Genomic DNA, 20221 nt, shown 5'->3' with positions numbered 1-20221 from the left:
CCCACATTCCCACACAATAGTTAAAAACTCAAATCAAAGCTATTTAAGCTGGTTTCAATGTTAAGACTTAAGAGTCCCCTGAAAAAGGCCAAGGCCAAGATACAGCAGCCATGGTCATATATTGCATACAAATGTATTTCCTTTTTCTTTGTTTAGATTCAAAGGGTCATGGAATTGTAATAATGATGGTAATTTAAAAATGTATAAGATGCAGCAAAAGCAAATCAAGGAGTAACTTCAAAAACTTGGACACTGATTGATGAGAATTAGGTAGAGAAAGGAGGATGAGCTCTCTGTTTACCATAACTCTTTAAGTCTAGAATGCAACTTGTCTGATAAAACAAACTCTAGAGATAGTCATATCTATTGAGAGTTATCATCAGCAGGAGGCTGCTCATCATCGGATGATTCTTTCTTGGCTCCCATATCCTTCCTTTCCTTCCATCTTGCCCAAATCCATTTTGCTAAAAAGAAACCACCAATGGCATAAACCTGACAGCAAAAATTAACTAATTGGACTAGCAAAAACCAAATGAAGGATAAAACAATGTGTTCATGTTTAGTAGAAACCCCCAACACCAACAGCCAAATAAATCTACAATAATCAATAATACTACAACACTTCCAAAAGAAATGGCGGAAGGGAAGGGATGCTTTGGCCCATGGGATCAGAGGGGGGGTGTGGTCACATTAGATCTTCTGTGTAGCTAAAACCAACTTAGATGTCACACCCTGACAACTCGGAAAATCAAAATGAATCATACTTGAAACTTCTTACAAGTAGAACAAGCCATTTCTTTGGAAGAGAAATTACATAAGTTAGCCATTTCTTTTTACAAACAAATAAAATGCTGCTTGTTAGCCTTTATTGTGTTTACCAATCATGAAATGTTATCAATATTCCATTGGTTTATATGTTATCAAAAAAACATAAAAATATACAATCACCTTCTCAGCCATAACCAGAATACTACCACTATTGATTACATAACTGTGTAAAAGTAACATATGGAAAAAAACTCCTGCTTACCAAGTGTTTAGGAAAAAAAAGGCTACCTATGGCAAAAGCCAAAAAACCTAAACACATTTAGTTATTTATTTACTCGTAATAACTAAATCACTAAGTTTTTTATCTGAATGACTACAGAAGCAGCTAGCATAAATTTTTACCAGTAACAAGTTTCAAGTGAAAAAAAAAACCAACATTCTCTAAGCCTGTCAAAACCAATCTGGTCCTAATCAAACACATTTACCGATGAAGTTACAAAAATGCTTTATTCAATCTTATATTGAGAAGCCAATCATTTTCTCAATAATCTGTCATCCAGAAGGTAACATTAATATTACCTCTTTCTTCTAAGACAGAACAATCTACCATCCGCAACACCCATCATAAGCAAACTAAAGGAATTAGGTGGACATACTATTCATTCTAAATCTTCCTGTTTATAGTAAATCAATCTTCCTGAAACACGTTCACCATGATTTCACAAAATTGACATCATTTACTCACTCCACTTCCATCATAACAAACTTAGAAGAAATTTGTCTTGCCCCAACAGTTTAAGCTACGGCTTTAATGAATTTTGTTGAAATAATTTACTTATATTCTGCATCAAACCACATTTGCAACAAACCATTGACAAAACCATTTTGATCCATAAATCTTAACAGCTCCGGAAGAATATGTCTAACAATTCAACTCAATGAAAGTCATAGATAAAGGCTCTTTCCAGGATGCATTACAAACTAATAAGGTTCTAGGACTACAGTTTTCAACCTCAATTATTTATTATAGTTATACTGTTGAAACTATTAAAAGATTCAGAATATATCACGACAATATATCTCCAGAAGGTGTCCCTAAAACTACTCCTTTTTGTGATGGAACATAATAACAATGTCAACCAAAGTTGGACTTTTCATTTTCCTTTAAGTACCCAAGTATGTCTGACACATATCCCGCGGACATGGATATGGAAATCTGATCCTCTAAATATGTGAAAAAACTGGGATTACCCATGTTGGAAACTCACCCCTGGGTCCGACTAACACAGATTTCCTACATACATTGGCAAATAATCGCAGCCACACTCTACAAAAAACTCCTTCCGATATGATATAAGAGTTTATATTCAATACACTGTCAATATGTTACTGTAACGGTTCACTGACAATTTATTGAAGAATTATACAAGGATAGCGCTAATCATACTCAAATTAATCTGAATAAAAAGATTATAATTGACAAAACCAACCAAAGTTTGCTTCTTTTAACTATATTTTTAGTTACCTATCATACCCAAAAACAGAAAAAGAAATTATAAGAAAAACAGTATACCTGCCAGAGAACAATAGGATTAGAAGACCTCCCAAGGCACTCCTCCGCTTCAAATTCCAATGGCGGTGGAAGTTTCTGGCGGTGTCCCATAAATAAAGATGGTGGTTTTGGAATTTCAATTTCTTCCTCTTTTTTAACCAAAGCCTCTTGTTTTTTTGGGTGCTGGTTAAAGAAAGGAATTTTCAGCTCTATTTTGGGTAACATTAAGAAAATATTTTTGAGTTCTAAAGGATTTTCATTTTTGCTTGGAGTTTCTTTGTTCTTTGCTTCCGCCATTGGACTTGTTTCTAACTCCAGCCAGCAGGCGTTTCTTTATTCAATGTATCGGCGGAGAAAGCAGAGAGGTCACGTGCTCATTGCACGTGCTTGCTGTATTTCTTTTTGAATTTTTTGATGGGAGTTTTTTTTATTATTATTATTTTTTACTTTAATAAATTTTGAAGAAAATTTTGATTAAAAAAATACTAATTTTTTCAGCGGCTCTTTTTACCGATGTTTGTCCTAGGTTTATCTATAAATATTTCAGATGGAAAATGTTTTAACTCAATGATTTATTGATATTAATCTAGGTGATATTTATAAAAATTGGTAATTAATATATTATTTTTTGAATATTAGAATATGATTAGATTAAAAAGTGCATTACATGAAGGTTTTTAAAATAATATTTAATTATCCTTAATAAACATTTAATCAAAAAAATTTACCAAATTAATTACTATTATTTCATCTATTATTATTTATAAGTGTCTTTCCAAAGATATTGAAAGCAAGAAGTAAAAGTAGACTGACAATAATACATAAAAAAAAATGATATAATTTAAGATTTTAGTAAATTATATATAAATTAATAAAATAAAAAATATATTTTTTATTTTTATATTTATATAAATTATTATACATAATTTTTATATAAAGTACAATACTAATATATAAATTATCATTATTTTATATAATACAGATACGAAAATTATCATATCTAAGTTAATCCAATCAAGTAACCGATCAGTCCATGCAAAGACAGCCATCGCAGAAGCAGCAGGCCGAAACTTCAAGGCCAATCATGGTTCTGTACAAGAATGAACAAGAAACTGAATCAAATTGCACCGACCGACTGTGATATATGCTTGGAAGAGTTCAGAGATGGGGATTCTTGTAGGATTCTTTCTAAGTGCAAACATCTGTAGTACATGAACTTTGCAGAGATCAATGGCTGGTTAAGGATAGGAATTGCCCACTTTGTCGTGGTTACTTCTGTCCACGATTGGAACCAACACCAACCACTGATCAGATTGTCGACACTTGTTAGAGCCGTTGAAGCCATTGGTTCCTTAAGTTTTGTTGCGCAGCCGGTCGCCATAGCCATGCCAATGATGACGATAGCATTGGGGAAGAGCTGGAGTTTCCATCTTCCTGTAGCCTAATTTAAAAAAAAAAAAAAAACCTTTGAAGTTCTAAATAGAAAGAATAAAGAAAATGTTTGCATTTATTAAAATCACTAGAAGAAAATAAAAGATTAATAGTAGTTTTGTAACAATGTTTCACTTACAAACATCGTTCGTTTTCGTATTTTTATAAAACTTAAGGTATTTATTATCAAAACATCATTAAATATTCAAATAGTGACATTATTACTTATAAATGTCACCAAAAACTTGATATTAACGACGTTTATCGATTAAAATGCCTTGAATAATCCCGTTAAAAAATTGATAGGAAATTACTAAAGGTATTTTTGGCATATAACGCCTTCAATAATCCCCTCATAAAAAAATATATGCGATTATTGAAAGTGTTTTCAACAAGAAACGCTTTTAATAATTTCATCAAAAAATTTCACAGGTTTATTATAGGCGTTTTTTGTCAAAAACGCCTTCAATAAATATCATATAAAAAATTTTGGATCGTATAAATGTTAATTATAAGGTGGTAGGTTTGATCACTCCCTTTAGATTTTTTTGGCTTTTTGCACAGATTATTCGTAATTGATTACTCTAGGTATTTTCTGAGCAAAAACATCTTCACCAATTTTTCCAAAAAATTTTGGAGAGAATATTGAAGGTATTTTTGACAAAAAAAACACCCTTAATAATCCATAGAAAAAATATGAAATCGATTCTTGAAGTCATTTTTGGGCAAACTCACCTTTAATAATCCAATCAATAAATTTTTAGTATGGATTATTAAAGGTGATTTTTGTCAAAAATGCCTTCAACAATCTATACACAAAAGTTAAAACGGATTCTTAAAGGCATTTTTTGGCTCAAAACGTCTTTAATATTTCACACAATAAATTTGAATGGTTGGATTATTGAAAGTGATTTTTTTGAAAAATGCTTTCAATAACATTTTGTTAGAGATTATTCAAGGCATTTCTGACAGAAAAACGTCCTTAATAATCCATACCAAAATATGAAATGAATTATTGAATGCGTTTTTGGCCGAAAGCACCTTCAATAATCCATTCAATTAATTTTTACTTGGTATTATTGAATACGATATTTTTTTTAAAACGCCTTCAATAATCCATACAAAAAAGTTAAAACGGATTCTTGAATGTGTTTTTTGCCCAAAACACCTTTAATATTCCACACAATATTTTTGTATGTAGGATTATTGAAGGTGATTTTGGTTAAAAACATTTTCAATAACAATTTGTTAGGGATGATTCAAGGCTTTTTTTGCTAAAAACGCCTTCATTAATCCCATAAAAATTACATTTTTGATATCGTATATGTCAAGTCAATTATAGGATTATGCCCAGAAAATATTTGAAGTCAATTGTATATTTATGACAAAAAACATTTGATTTATATATGTGATACTACGAATTACATTTTGAAATTTACATAATGAACATTGTTGTATTTCAATAAATTGACCACATCTGAATTTAAAATTGATAACATTGCCATATTAATATATTTTTCTAAAATAATCGTACTCAGTAATATATTAAGGACACATAGTGTATTCATATTAAGCATACCAAAAATATTAAACTAATACCCCAATCTACAAACTTAAATTTTTCATTTAACATGGTATGTTAAAAACATTACAATAATTTGTTCCTTATATATTTACATTCAACCAACAATGTCTAACTTCAAAGTTTATCATCATTGATAAATGATAATACATACTCACACCATTCTTTACGAAATTCATCCAATTCCTCTACCGTAAAGCTTTCTTTACCCTGCCACTAAAAAAAATCAGAAGTAAATGTTAATAAATGAGAACATAATTTAGCTTTTTATTTTTTTGAAGATATAACGAGTTTATGAAATTTATACTAATCTTGAATGATGTAGTCATAAAATCATATAAACTATCTCTCGCATAAAATGAAAGACATAATATTCACATTCAGTATTATCAGGTTGACGAGGTACCTGAAAATTAAATTGAATGGGTTTAAGAAATATTTATCTACACAAACTCAGCATAAAATAATAAATTTCATATTTACCAGTAATGACACCTATTTCGATTTTTTTATCTTCTTATTGAATGCAGATATTACCCTAAATTGAAAAAAAAATTACTTAATACATAAATAAAATTACTTATGAAGAAACAAAAGATATATAATATAATAAAGTGAAATACCTCTTTATAAAAGTTTGAATATCAGGGTTAGGCATTGTCATTAGATTAACTGAATTAAGTAAGTATGATGTTAAGGATTTGGTGTCAATCACAGTAAGCACCCAATGACAATTGCAAAATAATAACAATAATATACTCAAATTATGCATCAGATCAGATTTGGGTAAAGTTAGAATAATTAAGGTTGGAATATAACTTATTGCACATTGTACGAGAGAAAATAATAATCAATCGATCTTTTCATGCATTCAATCACATGATTAGCATGATAAACAATTGTGTCACTCTACTCATTAATAAAATTGGGATCAACGAATCTAAAACTATTAGTCAACTGTCTCCTTTTGAGCTCTCTATATAGGAAGCTATACAATAATAATCAATAGTGCTAGTTAGTATTACACTATAATATAGATTAATACATATTGAATGTGCATATTTGTATTTATAAGCTAACCTCATATAAGCAACAATTTCAACAATTGATAATTCATCCAGTTCACAAAATTCTTTAACCTCATCCACACCAATGAAAGAAAATGATGGTTTATCAAATAACTTTTCCTCAGACTCAATGGTTATGAAATTTCCTCCGAAAAAATGCTACAGCGAATAATTAGATAACTCATCCATGGTAGCCTGAGCAAGGGTCATACTCTGAGTCCCAACATTTTGCTTTAATATATAATGAAATACAAGTATTAAAACTAAATCAATAAATATAATAAACAAAATAATATTAAGCTTATAAACAAAATCATACTTTATGGGTGATAGCGGAGAATGGGTTTGTTGCCTCATTTGTAACGAAAGCTTATCCTACGGGGATGATGCTATTAGACTGGCCTACTAGCAAGCTATGCTACATTGCTGGCAACACGGCCTCTAAAGCAGCAAGTCTTTGCTATTGTTCATTGAGGTGTTGCTACTAGTCATCAATTTGTTGCTGTTGTTGCTAAATGATTATTTCATATTATGCATTTCTTATTCGCAGGGTTTTGGGTTGATTACTAAAAAACTTTGATGGTAAGATAAATTTACCAACCCTATGAACTCAATCAAGCCTTTTTTTAGCGCCTAATGCTAAAAATAATAGATCTTCACCATATTGGGTTGCCAGTTCACTAGATTTAACTTTGACAGCATAATCATCCTGTAAGACAATAATAAGATGGGCTGTAACAATAAATTTATACAAACTAGTATATGTCATGCATACAACCACAATACCAATCATATATGATATTAAAAAAGTAGTTATACATACAATCTTTTTTATCATTTTTGTAGTTGCTTCATCTGTAAAGGATTCATCCTTTCGTAGATATCCTTATTTTTAGACATCTCATCTGAAAACTATAATGCCAGAGCTTCCTGATTCTTATTAAATTATCGTAATATAAAAATCAGAATGTATGAAATGAATGTTCATAAATAATTATTAATGAGTATAAAATAAGTGTACGAATACATACAAGCTCATACTTCACATTTGTATATCCCTTTCTCGCTGTCCGATAGTGATATTGTTGTTTGGCCCGAATGTTCCTTTGGTTTTCTTTGATTTTCTATAAAAGAAAAAAATTTCATCAGTTTTTACAATTCTTCAGCTTTTACAATTCATAATTTTTTTATTTAAATAATTTTCTTTAAAATCTATCTTATTTCACCTTATTTTAACCCCAACTACAAAACTCTTAAGTATTGTCTACGTTAGCAACAGAGTTTTAACATTCATAATATCAGGTAGCTGATAAATTATTTCACAACAAGGAGTTCTCATTTTCTGTAAGTACTAGTCTTATTATTATCTTTTGTTTAGAATATAGTAAACTTAAGTATTATACATGTTCATTTTCATATAAATTATTTATATACATTTGGTCTGATAATGTAACAAGTACTAAATGGATAAGAGTTAGATGTAAAAGTCAAGATTAAGTCAAGAGTATAGAGATGGAGTGAAAATTTTTTTTAATTGTGCATTTGAGAATACAAGTGAAGATAATATGATATTATGCCCATGTGTGAAGTGTACTAATATCGAGTGATAAATATGTCAAGTTATTTTTAAACATTTAATTTATATTAGATTTCTTTTGGGATATGTTAATTGGTATTTTCATAGAGAGTCTGTACCGTCAAGATCTTTCACTAGAGTTTCTTCAATTTCAAAGGCTCCCAAACACCAACATAATTCTTTTATAGTAGATAACATTGAAGGCATGTTACGAGATGCTTTTAACATTCATAATTAATATTTTTGTAATCTTTCTCTCTAAAATGAAGGATTTAATCAATCCAATGTTGAAATAAATGAATTTGGTGAACCTGGGATAGGTGTACATGACCAACAACCTAGAGAAGAAGTATCAAAGTTTTATAGGTTGCTTGAAAATATGAATAAAGAACTTTATGAAGGATCGAAACATTCAAGGTTATCTTTCTGTATTCGTCTTTTTCACTTGAAATGCTTATGTGGATGGATGAAAAACTCTCTGACTTTATTATTAGAGTTTATGAAAGAAATGTTTCCTTTTGTAAAAATCTCTGAATTTTGTAAGGAATCAAAGAAGATGATAGAAGATTTAGGTTTCGGATATGAGAAAATTTATAGTTATCCCAATGATTGCTTGTTGTATTGAGGTGATAGAAAAAATAAAAAATATTATCATTTGTGAGGTATTTTTCATTAGGTAGATAAAAACCTCAATGAAAGGTTAAATGAGGATGGTGATGAGCTATGTGTCAAAAAGAAGCCTGTTAAGATTTTATACTATTTTTCATTAATACCAAGACTTCAACGACTCTTCATGTCTTTTAAAATTACAGATTCAATGAGGTGACATCATGAAAAATGGATGAATGATGGATCATTAAGGCATCATACAGATTCTTTGGCATAGAAATCATTTCATTCTAAGTTTTCAGACTTTGCATCTGATCCTCAAAATATTATGCTTAGACTAGCATCTAATGGATTCTATTCGTTCAAAATGATGAGTACTTCTTATAGTACTTAACCAGTTGTATTGATTTTTTACAATTTTGTCACCATGGATTGTTATGAAGCAATAGTCATTTATATTGTCTATGATAATTTTTGGAGAAAAAAGCTCGGATAATGATATAGACATTTACTTACAACCTCTTATTAAAGAGTTAAAGCATTTATGAAAAAGAGTTGAGACCTATAATGCATAAAAAAAAGAGAACTTCAATATGTGTGCTGCTTTATTATAGACTATCAATGATTTTTTTTGCTTATGCGAATTTATTTGGTTAGAGTACAAAAGGTTATTATGCTTGTTCATATTGTGCTGCACAAACATATTCGAATTGGTTACCTAATGGTAAGAAGTTCTGTTATATAGGACATCATCGATAGTTAGATGATAATTATCTAGTTAGATTTTAAAACATCTCTTTGATAAAACTGAAGAGTTGAAAAGATCATATTTACCCATTAATGGGTCTAATATCTTGTCAAAGTTAAAAGATATCAATTTTACTTATGAAAAAATGACTCCATCAAAGATAAGAATGAGGGACATCTTTGAAGGTGTCTGACTTCATATTACGCAAATTAGTGCTACTGATACTGAAGTTGGTAATCTTGATATTCAAAGTGATGAAGAGGATAATAAAAAAGATGACTCCAATGAGTCTGAGTTGTAAAAAAAATAAGTATATTTTTGAGTTGCCTTATTGAAAATATAATTTATTACGCCATAACCTTGATTTGATGCACATAGAGAATAATGTTTGCAAAAATTTTATCGGGACAATTCTTAATATGAATAGAAGATCTAATGATGACTTAAAGAGTCGGCTTGACCTAGTTGATATGAAAATTCATCCTAACCTTCATTCGAAGTTACTTTTTAATGGCAAATATCAATTGCCTACTGTTTGTTTTGAGATTTTTAAAGTTGAAAAAGATATGTTTAGCAAGGTTTTGAAAAATGTCAAAGTTTCGGATGACTATGCATCAAATATAAAAAGATGTGTGAATCTGAAGGAGTAAAAACTTTCTTCATTAAAGTCACATGATTATCATATTTTTATGCAACAATTACTTCTAATTACTTTATGTTCATCAATGTCAAAGCAAGTCACTTCTATGGTAATTGAATTGAGTAACATATTTAAATCTCTATGTGAAAAATATATGAATGTAAAAGAGCTTAACAAATTTTAAGATTGAGCTTCGATTACTTTATGCCATTTAAAGAAGATCTTCCCTCCAAACTTCTTTATTATTATGATGCATTTAGTTATCCACCTTTCATATGAAGCAAAAGTAAGTGGGCCAATTTATTATCGATGGATGTATCCTATCGAAAGGTATTATTTGTTAATAGATTGATTACATTTTTATTGATGATCAAGCCACTTTACTTAAAAAGATGTATGACTAATGTTTTATGCTATAAGTTTTTAGGGAGGTTAAAGTCTTATTATCGCAACAAATGCTATCCGAAAAGTTTTATTGCTAAAGGATATTTAGCAGAAGAGTGTATGATATTTTGTTCTCATTATCTGAAAGATATTGAAATGAAATTTAATAGACCGTCGAGAAATGTTGGTATGCAGCATACTAACTCTGCCTACAGTTATCTTTTTTAAAGTTTTGGATAACCAATAAGCAAAGCTGATATGGTAGAGTTAGATGATAAATCTTGGGTACAAGCACATCGATATGTTCTTTTTCATCATGACTCAATTGAATCATTTCATACGTAAGTTTTTTAGCAAAAAAATTATTCATTACATTAAGCATAATTTATTGTCTTTTTTTATTATTAATACTTTATCATAATGCTTTGTAGTGAGTATGGAAATAATTTAAGAGCTCATGCACATTATCGACGATCGAACCCTCAAAAGCTTGATAAGTTGTTTGTCGAAAACTTTCATAAATGGTTAGGAGCAACTGTAAGTAATGTCATACTTTCCATTATGAGAAATCTACATATAATGCTTACGGTATAACTAACATTAATAACATATATATATTTATTCTACTTTTATAGGTTTAGAGTGGAAGGCTTGTTAGTGAAGAGCTAAAGTGTTTTTCACAAGGTTCGAACCAGATTGTGAAATGATACAAAAGTTTCATCATCAATGGATTTAGATTTCACACTAAATCCCATGAGAGATTTAGAAGTATACAAAATTTAGGAGTTATTGTGACTTCATCAATTATTAGCTATGCTAGTGCTAAGGACACAAAACCTTTAGAGGAAAATGTTGACTATTATGGCATAATTAATGACATCATTGAGTTGGATTATTATAGTAAGTAAAAATTATCTTATTTCAGTATGATTGGGTTAATGTGAATAGTACAAAGGATATTAAGAAAGATCTGTATGGATTTACACTTATGAATTCTTTTTCGATTAATTCACACTGGACAACAACTCATCAATGAATCTTATATTTTTTCATCTCAAGTCAAACAAGTTTTTTACTCTGAAGATCCTAAAGAATTGGGTTGGTTTATTGTTCTTTAAAACATACCTAGAGACTTATTTGATATGGGGTTACATACCAGAGATGAGTTGAATGTGGAACTGAATGTTATCCTTTTGCTGAACAAAACTTAGATGAAAATATCTCCAATACCTAAGCTTAGTGGGTCTGCAAAAATGTTACCGAAGATATTTATGAACCATGAAATGATGCATTTATATTTTGTAATTCGAGTGTTTAAGACATAATGTAGTAAATGATTGTATGTAATTAAAGTCACATTCATTATTGTATATTTATTGTATTCTAAATCATACATTATCTTTTGATTTAATTAAATCGATATGTTCTTTATATATCGTAGGTTTTGATTTTTTAACTTCTCAATGTCTTTATATATGTTCTAACTAATATCTTTTCTATATTCACTTTTATGATGTAGGTAAGCTATAATGTAGAGAAGTAGGTTGAAAGGAATACATATCAGCGATATTAGTTTAGAACCGTCTACGGCACCTGTTGATATTGACTATAGACTAAATCCTTTGGAGGAGAATGAACGTACTATCGGATCTAACTCAGTCACTTCTAACCTTTCAATTGATATTGGATATGGTAATACGGGAGGTCCAGGTTTAGATAGTGTCCCGTCAATTGATTATGCTTTAAATTTGAATACAGGTATCACATACCCTATATTTAGAATTTGAGTATAATGATAAAAGTATTGTCATTTTACAAATTTATTTTTTATTTGTTGTAATTGATAACAATGGTCAACGGAGGACTAGAGGCCGAATAACTTTGAAGAAATTGTTTGCACTACCTTCGAACAAGTATATTGTAGTGTTTGCAAACTCTGATAGGCAACCAATTGGTGAAAAGGCTCAACTATTGGCTGGATTTCTAGGCATGCTTGCCCGTAATGGAATGAAATTACCTATTCATTATGAAACATGGCATAAAGTTCCAGAAGAAGTTAAGGCTGATGCTTTAAACTTTATTAAGGTATTAGTATAATTAATTACATATAAAAATATAATTATTTTACATTTTGTTTACTTATTCAAACTTTTCTTATTGTATTATTACAGTCAAGATTTGTACTTCAAATACAAACTTCATTTGTGTTTAAGTTTTTGGGAAAGAAATGAAAATATTATAAGCATAATTTGAAGAATAAATATTTCGATCAAAATACTACTGTAGATGCGATGATGAAAAATCTACCCCGTAATGTAATTAGGTGACAATATGAACAATTAATTAGATTTTGATTCTCAAGAAAAAGAGAAGTACTAATTTATAACTTTGTATAGTAGAATGAACTGATGAAAGTGTTTTATGCTTTAAGTTGGTAATATTTATATTTCTATCATATACGTAATTATTTTTTATGACAAGAAAGAGAACAGATTAGGATTGGTAGCAGAAAACAACAAAAATATAGCTACACAAGTGGATCAAAAAGTTTTGCAAGTAAGCAAAAAGAAATAGTAAGTTTATGATTTTAAACTTATTCCAATGAATGAACTTTTTATACCGTTAAAAGGTAAATATGTAAATTAACAGTTATTATTCTATTTTAATAGTTTTGATAGTTTCAATACATGATATTAAACTTATCAAAAGTTTTAAACTTAGTTGACATGGATGATATGTATGAAAAAGTTATTGTTTATGTATAGTTGGGTAAAAGTACACATTTGTTGTTATTGTTGTATTTTAACAGATTAGATAGCTTCAATACTTGATATTAAACTTGTCTGATTGATTGAACTTGGTTTTTACAGTTGATATGGGAGAAAAAGTTATCATTTATGTCTATTTGGGACTATTTTTGCATATAAAAGGCAAATATATAAATTAAACTTTTGGATGGCTTTCAACAGATTGAATGGCTTCAATCCATGATATTAAATTTGTCCAAATAATTGAATTTGATTTTCGTGATCAATATGTGTGAAAGCCCAAAATACTTTTATTGTTTGCGTTTGTTTAAGATTATTATGTTGTTATGGGGTCAAAATATAAATACATGATATTTAAATTATTCAAAATTTTAATACTTAATTGACAGGCTTGATATGCATGAATAAGTTGCGATTGATATGTATCTTATCAAATAACATATGTTTTTGTATAGAAGAATGAGATGGCTGATAAAATTAGACGTATAAAACTTTTCGCTTAACACACACAAAAAAAGACAGATCTTACATGAATATCGAAACACAAAAAATTATGGTAATTTGTAACATCTATTTTAACAAAAAGTAAATATTTACTCTTTTTAACATATTATCAATTAATCATTAAACTTGATAGTTATATATGACAAATTTACAGAAAAAAATGAAAGAGAAAATGGCTGCTAAGATTGAAGTAGCATCTAATGGTTCTCTCAATATGCAAGAATTGAAAAGTCGAATATTCATAGAAGTTGCTGGAAAAGAAAAGCATGGATGGGTCCGAGGCTTTGGATTGGGTCCAACACCATCTACCTATTATGGACATAGCTCTCAGTAATTTAAATTCTCAGCAAGTAAGTTTTTGTGAGACATTTCAATATTGAAAGAGGAGTTACAAACTATGCAACAATGTTTTCAGCAAATGGAAGCAGAAAGAGAATAAAAGCGTGCCAAAATTGAAAAAGAACATGCTAGAATGGAGTAAGAGCGTGCAAAATTTCAGCAATTGCATGATCGATTCGAGCATTTTATGAATTTTGTGCAACAACAATTTTTAGGTTGATCTCGATAGTCCACCAACTCAGGTATTATATTTAGTAAATATTTATATTTTTTAATATAAAAAAGCTTACAATGAAGTGTTAAAATTTGTAAAATATTATTCAATAGGTTCTTGAGCACACTAGTGACCAAAGTGAAAATTTTTTTTCATCAATTGGTAGCATTCAAAATCTATGCAGTTATCAATTTCATATATTTTAATTTTTATTTTGTTAATGTATTAAAAATATTTGAATGTTATTATACTAATTATTAAATTTTGTGTTAATTATATTCATATTTGAAGATGAATTAAGTTTATATTAATTTTGATTTCTGAATTTAAGCTCGTTTATGAAAATAATAAATATTAATAAAAATAAAAAAAAAAGTACATTTTTTAATTTCATGATGTTTGCTTTCAAGAATATCGCTAAATGAATAATTTAATAGCGTTTGTATCATAAAGCGCCACTAAAAGTAGCGACATTCTTACTAGAAAACGTCGTTAAAATAGTAGTATTTTTTTTTATATAAATGCCACCAAAACAACGGCATTTTTCTCATAAAAATGTCATTAAATTAACGGAATCTCAAAGATACAAATACCGTTAATATAGAGGTATTTTCATATACAAATACCATTAAAATAGCGGCGTTTTCAAATACAAACACTGCTAATATTGAGACGTTTTTTTGAAAACACTGTTATTTTTTGTGACGCGTGTATAACCAACACTCTGACTGATGTTTTTCGCAAACGTCACAAATCATTTAGTGACGTTTATAAATCCCGTTAAATGTAAAAAAAACGCTACTAAAAATTTAAATATCTGTAGTGAAGAAATATTCTAATTGAAAATAATTCAATTAGTATTAGTACTAATCAATTTAAAATTTCTTTCATGGTAGGCATGCCATTTACGAAGAAAACCCCTTTTTCTTTCCTTATGAAGGTTTTTGCACAATTTAAATACAACCCACTACTTAGGCATTTACATTTATATATGATTACATGCAAACCATGGAAAGGCTCTCCATTTTCACTTTTCTTTTGCTTTTTCTCCTCATCAGCTGATCAGGTAAATTAAAATTCTCTTCTTTTTGTTCTCTCTCTCTCTCTCTCTCTCTCTCTATATATATATATATATATATATATATATAAATTTTTGCTTTTTCTTTGTATCCAAAGGCAACCTACCCTGGTTTTAATTTAAATCAGATAAATGCTTATCATTGAAGGAAATTTTTTGAAAAATTATTCATGAAATATATAATTTTTTATGACAAAATGCATGATTATATTATTATTATAATTGTTAATGTCACATTTTAATAATTTTCCCGCTTTGAATTAATTATAATATATTATTCTTTCTCCTTTTTTTTTATATTAGAAGCTTTTCAAAAAGTAAAAAATAAATAACAGAAAACAAATAATAAAAGTATAAAAAAAAAAGTCTAAACCATGTAAATGTTTGCAAAGAAGGCAACTTTGGCCTTCTGCATTGCTTTATTTGGCTTTAGCTAATAAAAGATCTTTAAAAACGTAAATTAAGAAATGTATCTCTTTTTTTTTTGGTCTTGCAATAAACGACATGTTTTCGTCTACATAGGTTTCCACGTCAACGTTATTAAACAACCTTGTCAGGTCGATAGACAAAAAAATTGTCTGGAGCTCTGTAGAAAATCTCTTCGTAAATGCTTTGACCTTCATGGAACTTTTACGGTGGCATGATTTTTTACTAAAGCTGGAGACAAAATGAATTTGAACAACAAATCAAGGCAGAAGCCACATGAATAATGTTGACCAAAGAGTGAGGGAGATTGAAGATACAGCGTAACTCCATAGCATAATCACAGAGGTTTCAACCTGACCACGCTGAAATAATTGCGTCATTGTACCTACGAAAGCTCGTTAGACTTAACAAAATATCCTCAAACCAATTAACCAAGATTAATTATGCTCCCAACAGGCAACCCAATATTTTCATTTTATGACATATTTTAGAGTTCAATAAAAAACATATTTGATTCAGGATTCTTTTGGGAGCGTGAACTAAGATATGAGAAGGAATTACAGATATTGAGATTTGATATTTAAACCTATTAGCTGTTAGATGTCATATATTAAGATAACTGTACGAGCTAACTGGGGTAAGTTCGGGTTCAAGGTGATGTAAATTTGACTATAATTTAAAGCGGTTCAACCATAGCTGGTCAAGAGTGAATGAAGGGGGTCAGGACAGTAAATCTTATGGTAGTTGTTCATCGTACCTACACTCATTGCCGATGGAACAGCATACTGAAGCATAAGAACAAATTGATACAAGGAATCTGATCCAACCAAGCCGAAATGGTATGCAGCTTTCACAACACCAATCCCAAGTAGAGGCAAGAATATGTTCCTCACTGCAATAATCCCTATAATTACCCACAGGCTCACCTCTGATCTTTTCAGACCTGCAAGAACAAGATTGTTTATTAGATAGTTTTATATATGTAGTCTTTATCTGCTCAAATGTTTCTGTTTTTCGTCACCTTTGAGAAGGTTTGCCCCCATTATCAAGGTCAAACATGGAATGCCTGCCTCCCTGCAAGCCAATTACATATATAAAATCTTTTTTAGTGGAAAAGATAAAGGTCAATGCATCAAAATTCAAAAGAGATTTGGAATGGAACATACCCCATTAAAGATGCAGAATTATCAATTACATGAAGAGGAGCACTATCACCAATTAGTACTTTTCTGATTGGTGTGATTGTCCCGACGATAAACCCGACAACCTGAAAGCGGAAAGGGATAAAGAAAATTAATATTGGGAGATTAATGTGCAGGGAAACAAATGCAGCAGATGTTGTAACCATGGTGCATACCGCTGCAATGGCTGATGGTGCAAACGCCTTTTTCAGGTCGATCTTCCTCATAATAATTTTGATGCGCTGAACAGTCTTCTTCACAATTGGCACCTACTCAAAAATGTTAAGATTGTCATTGAAGGGATGGAAGAAAAGTATGATGGCAGTTACTATAGCATCACCAAAAATTCAATTAGATAATAAAAGAAATCTCAGAATAAAGACTACTACTAAATACGAAAACAGAAACAGGAAAAACCTTTGTTCTCTCGTCAGAGTTGGTTAGAGGCAGTTCACCTTGCCCTGAATAATCTTCGGAATCATTGCAATCCCTTGAAGGTAGTAGTGCTTCCGTGCTGCTTTTTGAAAATGTTTCAGGTGCCCCTTCGGAAGAGTTGATGGTGATAGAAGAGCTATGGTCCATGTTCTCACTAGCATAAGCACCCACTAAAGGATATGTGTATGACCATATAAAAATGGCTCCTATCTGTATATGCAATGTACCAAAAAAAAAAAGAAAAAAAAATCAGACATGACTTTGTTCTTATAAAGCCTACTAAAATACTTTTCAAATGAATATCAGAATCAAAGACCATACCGCCATAGACAGTGAAGCGTAAGTCTCAGCATATGTAGAGCAAGATTCTCCAAATGGATTATTCGACTCATCACATACAGCTGGAACTATAATGAGAAGCAAGTTTCCCAAGTTTCCTACGCACGTTACATTTCCCAACACATGATGAAAACTGAAGTAACATGTTTTATAATGGAAGGGAAATTTGAAATAGGAAACTTTGGAAGGAAATAAAACCTGCAGAACAACAACCGATGACAATTCCTCGAATGTGTTCAGGAGTTTTAGTGATTTTTATTAGAATCCAACCAAGTACTGAGCCAATAATGAATGTTAGAAAAATATTCACTGGCATGAACCACCTAGAAGAAATGAAAAACAGAATGAATAAGCAGCAGATGATTTTGACAGAGATTGGAAAAAAGCAAGTAAAAACCAGCAGAAACAGAGTAAGTATGGACTCGAACTGACAAAGTAACCAAACTTTGGAAAGTGATAGTCTCTGCCAAGTTGCTGAATACAAGGGAAGGAGCAAACAGATAGAATACAATCTGCATATCAGAAGCATAGAATTGGTAATATATCTCAACTCATAGAAGTCCTCAAGGATGGTAGTAACTATATGTATTAATCGAATGCAAATGACAAACATTGATAAATCCGATGTACTTTTTTTGTATATGTTATGAGTGGACATCTCCAAAAAAATATCATAGATCTGCCACTGTCAAAATCTATTGTTATACTATATTGCTATTTTAGGCAACTGATAATCAAATAAATGATTAGGCATTGAAGCAACGTCCGTCCAGACTCTAGCCATTTTAGGCATTTATATTGTTTACTGATATAAAAGTTTTTTCAACATTATATTGCGGATGGTGGGATGTATTTACTTACTTTGTTCAAGTAGTTCCTTGCCTCTGGCCCCAAGAGATTTATGCGATCCATAGCAAAAAACAAGCCAACACCGGCTACCAATAATACTTCTAGAACTGGCATCACTGCCACAACAAACAGATCCAGAAATCCCATTGCCAAACTTTGCTGTGAAACTTGACACGGAATCTCAATATTTCTGGCAGCAAAACAGATTCTAATAAGCACTTCTTAGCCAAAATAAATAAATAAATAAAATCTAACAAGCACTTATCAGAAATAGATTAACCAGGAGGAAAAAGTTCCAACGACTACTGCTGTATGCACTTCAAACTACAGAAAACAAAGGGATCCTCATGAACAGGAAACCAAACTTGTCTCAGATCCTTCACATATAGTATACGACAAATTCAGAGTTCCTATAGAGACAAAGTAAACAAATAAACGTGTATACAATTAGTTTGTGTGAAAAAATAGTCAAAGTTCATTCCAACAAATGTATAAAACAAAGAACTTCAAAATTTTCAAACAAAACAGCAGGTAAGCAATCACCTATTATTGGAATTACACATGCACCTTCTGACAACTTTTTTCAAGCTTAAACTCAAGCTACCCCTTAAAGTCCAGATTCAGAAGCCAATTCTGAAACTACTTCTTGGCTTTATTTTGGTATTAACTCATTGAAGCTATCCCCATTTAACCTGATATATCCCAATTGAACAGGAATAGAGACATGTTTGACTACTTGTTTGTAGCACGAGGAGGAAAGTAAGACGTGAAAAGCTGGCATAAACAGACAATTATAGTCGTCATTTTATAATTCCAGTCAGAGGAAGCAACGGTGGGCTGATGAGCTAATTGAATGGGATTAGGAGTGTCAATACAGAAAATTTGCCACTTTATAAACAGTTTTTCAGTGACAAATTTACTCAGCACACTAAGTAATTAGAAGAATCTCCATGCATGATGATTATTAAGTGCTGTCTGAAGAGATTCTATCATCTTATCTTTAACCCTCATGTTTGATTCTTGTCATATCCATAAGTTTGTTCAATTTCATTATTGATTTTATTAATTTGTTTAATTTGTTAATTAATATATATATGTATATATTTGGTACGAAAGAGCGGTTACGGACTTTTACACTGCATAGGCTCGTGGTTTGGACAAATTTATAAGATCATCTTGTAAAAACTTAAGTAAACCATCTGGAGGAGAATGAAGCAACTGAATTCCAAATTATTTGTCCTAAGCCAAGCTAGCTAAAAACCAACATAGAAATTGACTTCTCTATACACTTGTTTGAAAGAACAATTCCAATCCCTTACTCATCAAACTTTGGCACTCATGAATCACTTGATAGAGCGGGTCATTGTCGTTTAGTAGCTGACAGATCTTTTGAAAAGCTAACATTAAATTAGATACAATAATGATATTCCTTCAGCTAAAATTCCAACTACCAACCCAGACAGCAATAATTTCGGCTTTAATAATAGGGGCCCCGTCCAATCTCCTAGTGAAACCAAATAGCCAACTACCTTGACTATCCCTACGTAAGCTTCTACAGATAATAGATCTAGATTCGCTTTGGCTGCAGCATCCACATTTAGTTTGACAACACCCTCCGGAGGTCACTGCCAAACAATATAACGAATCTGCCTAGGAGAAGAACAATGATTAAATATCTGTAGAATTGATTAATTAAAATTGTAAATTTTTACATAATATAATCCAAAAAAA

The 20221-nt window shown here is 30.4% G+C and overlaps 2 protein-coding genes across 3 annotated transcripts; both read right to left on the bottom strand.

Moving 5' to 3' along the window:
* Positions 1 to 20: 20 nt before the first annotated feature.
* On the bottom strand, positions 21 to 2647 carry LOC111294250 (uncharacterized). Its single transcript, XM_022887496.2, has 2 exons — positions 2342 to 2647; positions 21 to 492 (listed from the first exon to the last, which is right to left on the bottom strand). Exons 1-2 carry the CDS (start codon positions 2615 to 2617, stop codon positions 364 to 366), a joined length of 405 nt encoding a protein of 134 aa, XP_022743231.2. The 5' UTR covers positions 2618 to 2647; the 3' UTR covers positions 21 to 363.
* A 13075-nt stretch (positions 2648 to 15722) lies between these two features.
* Positions 15723 to 19523, bottom strand: LOC111294508 (protein PIN-LIKES 3-like). 2 transcript variants are annotated; one of them, XM_089742905.1, is made up of 12 exons: positions 19034 to 19523; positions 18771 to 18900; positions 18503 to 18680; positions 18074 to 18153; positions 17840 to 17964; positions 17624 to 17739; positions 17285 to 17512; positions 17044 to 17136; positions 16853 to 16953; positions 16708 to 16760; positions 16444 to 16629; positions 15723 to 16071 (listed from the first exon to the last, which is right to left on the bottom strand). In XM_089742905.1, the coding sequence occupies exons 3-12, from the start codon at positions 18635 to 18637 to the stop codon at positions 15947 to 15949; spliced, it is 1242 nt and encodes a 413-aa protein (XP_089599031.1). In that variant the 5' UTR covers positions 18638 to 18680; positions 18771 to 18900; positions 19034 to 19523; the 3' UTR covers positions 15723 to 15946. The 2 variants fall into 2 exon arrangements, with proteins under 2 accessions (XP_089599031.1, XP_089599032.1); XM_089742906.1 differs by lacking the exons at positions 18074 to 18153; positions 18771 to 18900; positions 19034 to 19523 and having other exon boundaries at positions 15815 to 16071; positions 18503 to 18576.
* Positions 19524 to 20221: the final 698 nt, after the last annotated feature.

The sequence above is a fragment of the Durio zibethinus genome, chromosome 14 (genome assembly GCF_047325235.1).
Source record: "Durio zibethinus cultivar Kanyao isolate XHJ-2024 chromosome 14, ASM4732523v1, whole genome shotgun sequence".
In the NCBI taxonomy this organism is placed as follows: domain Eukaryota; kingdom Viridiplantae; phylum Streptophyta; class Magnoliopsida; order Malvales; family Malvaceae; genus Durio; species Durio zibethinus.
Note: the sequence above shows the minus strand (reverse complement) of the source record. Positions and strands in the feature narration are given on the sequence as shown.

Excerpts from the sequence above, each read along its gene's own strand:
- LOC111294250 (XM_022887496.2), bottom strand. The coding sequence starts at position 2,617 with ATGGCGGAAGCAAAGAACAAAGAAACTCCAAGCAAAAATGAAAATCCT. Across the intron at positions 493-2,341 it reads ATCCTATTGTTCTCTGGCAG|GTTTATGCCATTGGTGGTTT; the intron begins GTATACTGTTTT and ends TTTTGCTGTCAG.
- LOC111294508 (XM_089742905.1), bottom strand. The coding sequence starts at position 18,637 with ATGGGATTTCTGGATCTGTTTGTTGTGGCAGTGATGCCAGTTCTAGAA. Across the intron at positions 18,154-18,502 it reads CAAGGAACTACTTGAACAAA|ATTGTATTCTATCTGTTTGC; the intron begins GTAAGTAAATAC and ends TCTGATATGCAG. Across the intron at positions 16,761-16,852 it reads AATTCTGCATCTTTAATGGG|GGAGGCAGGCATTCCATGTT; the intron begins GTATGTTCCATT and ends ATTGGCTTGCAG.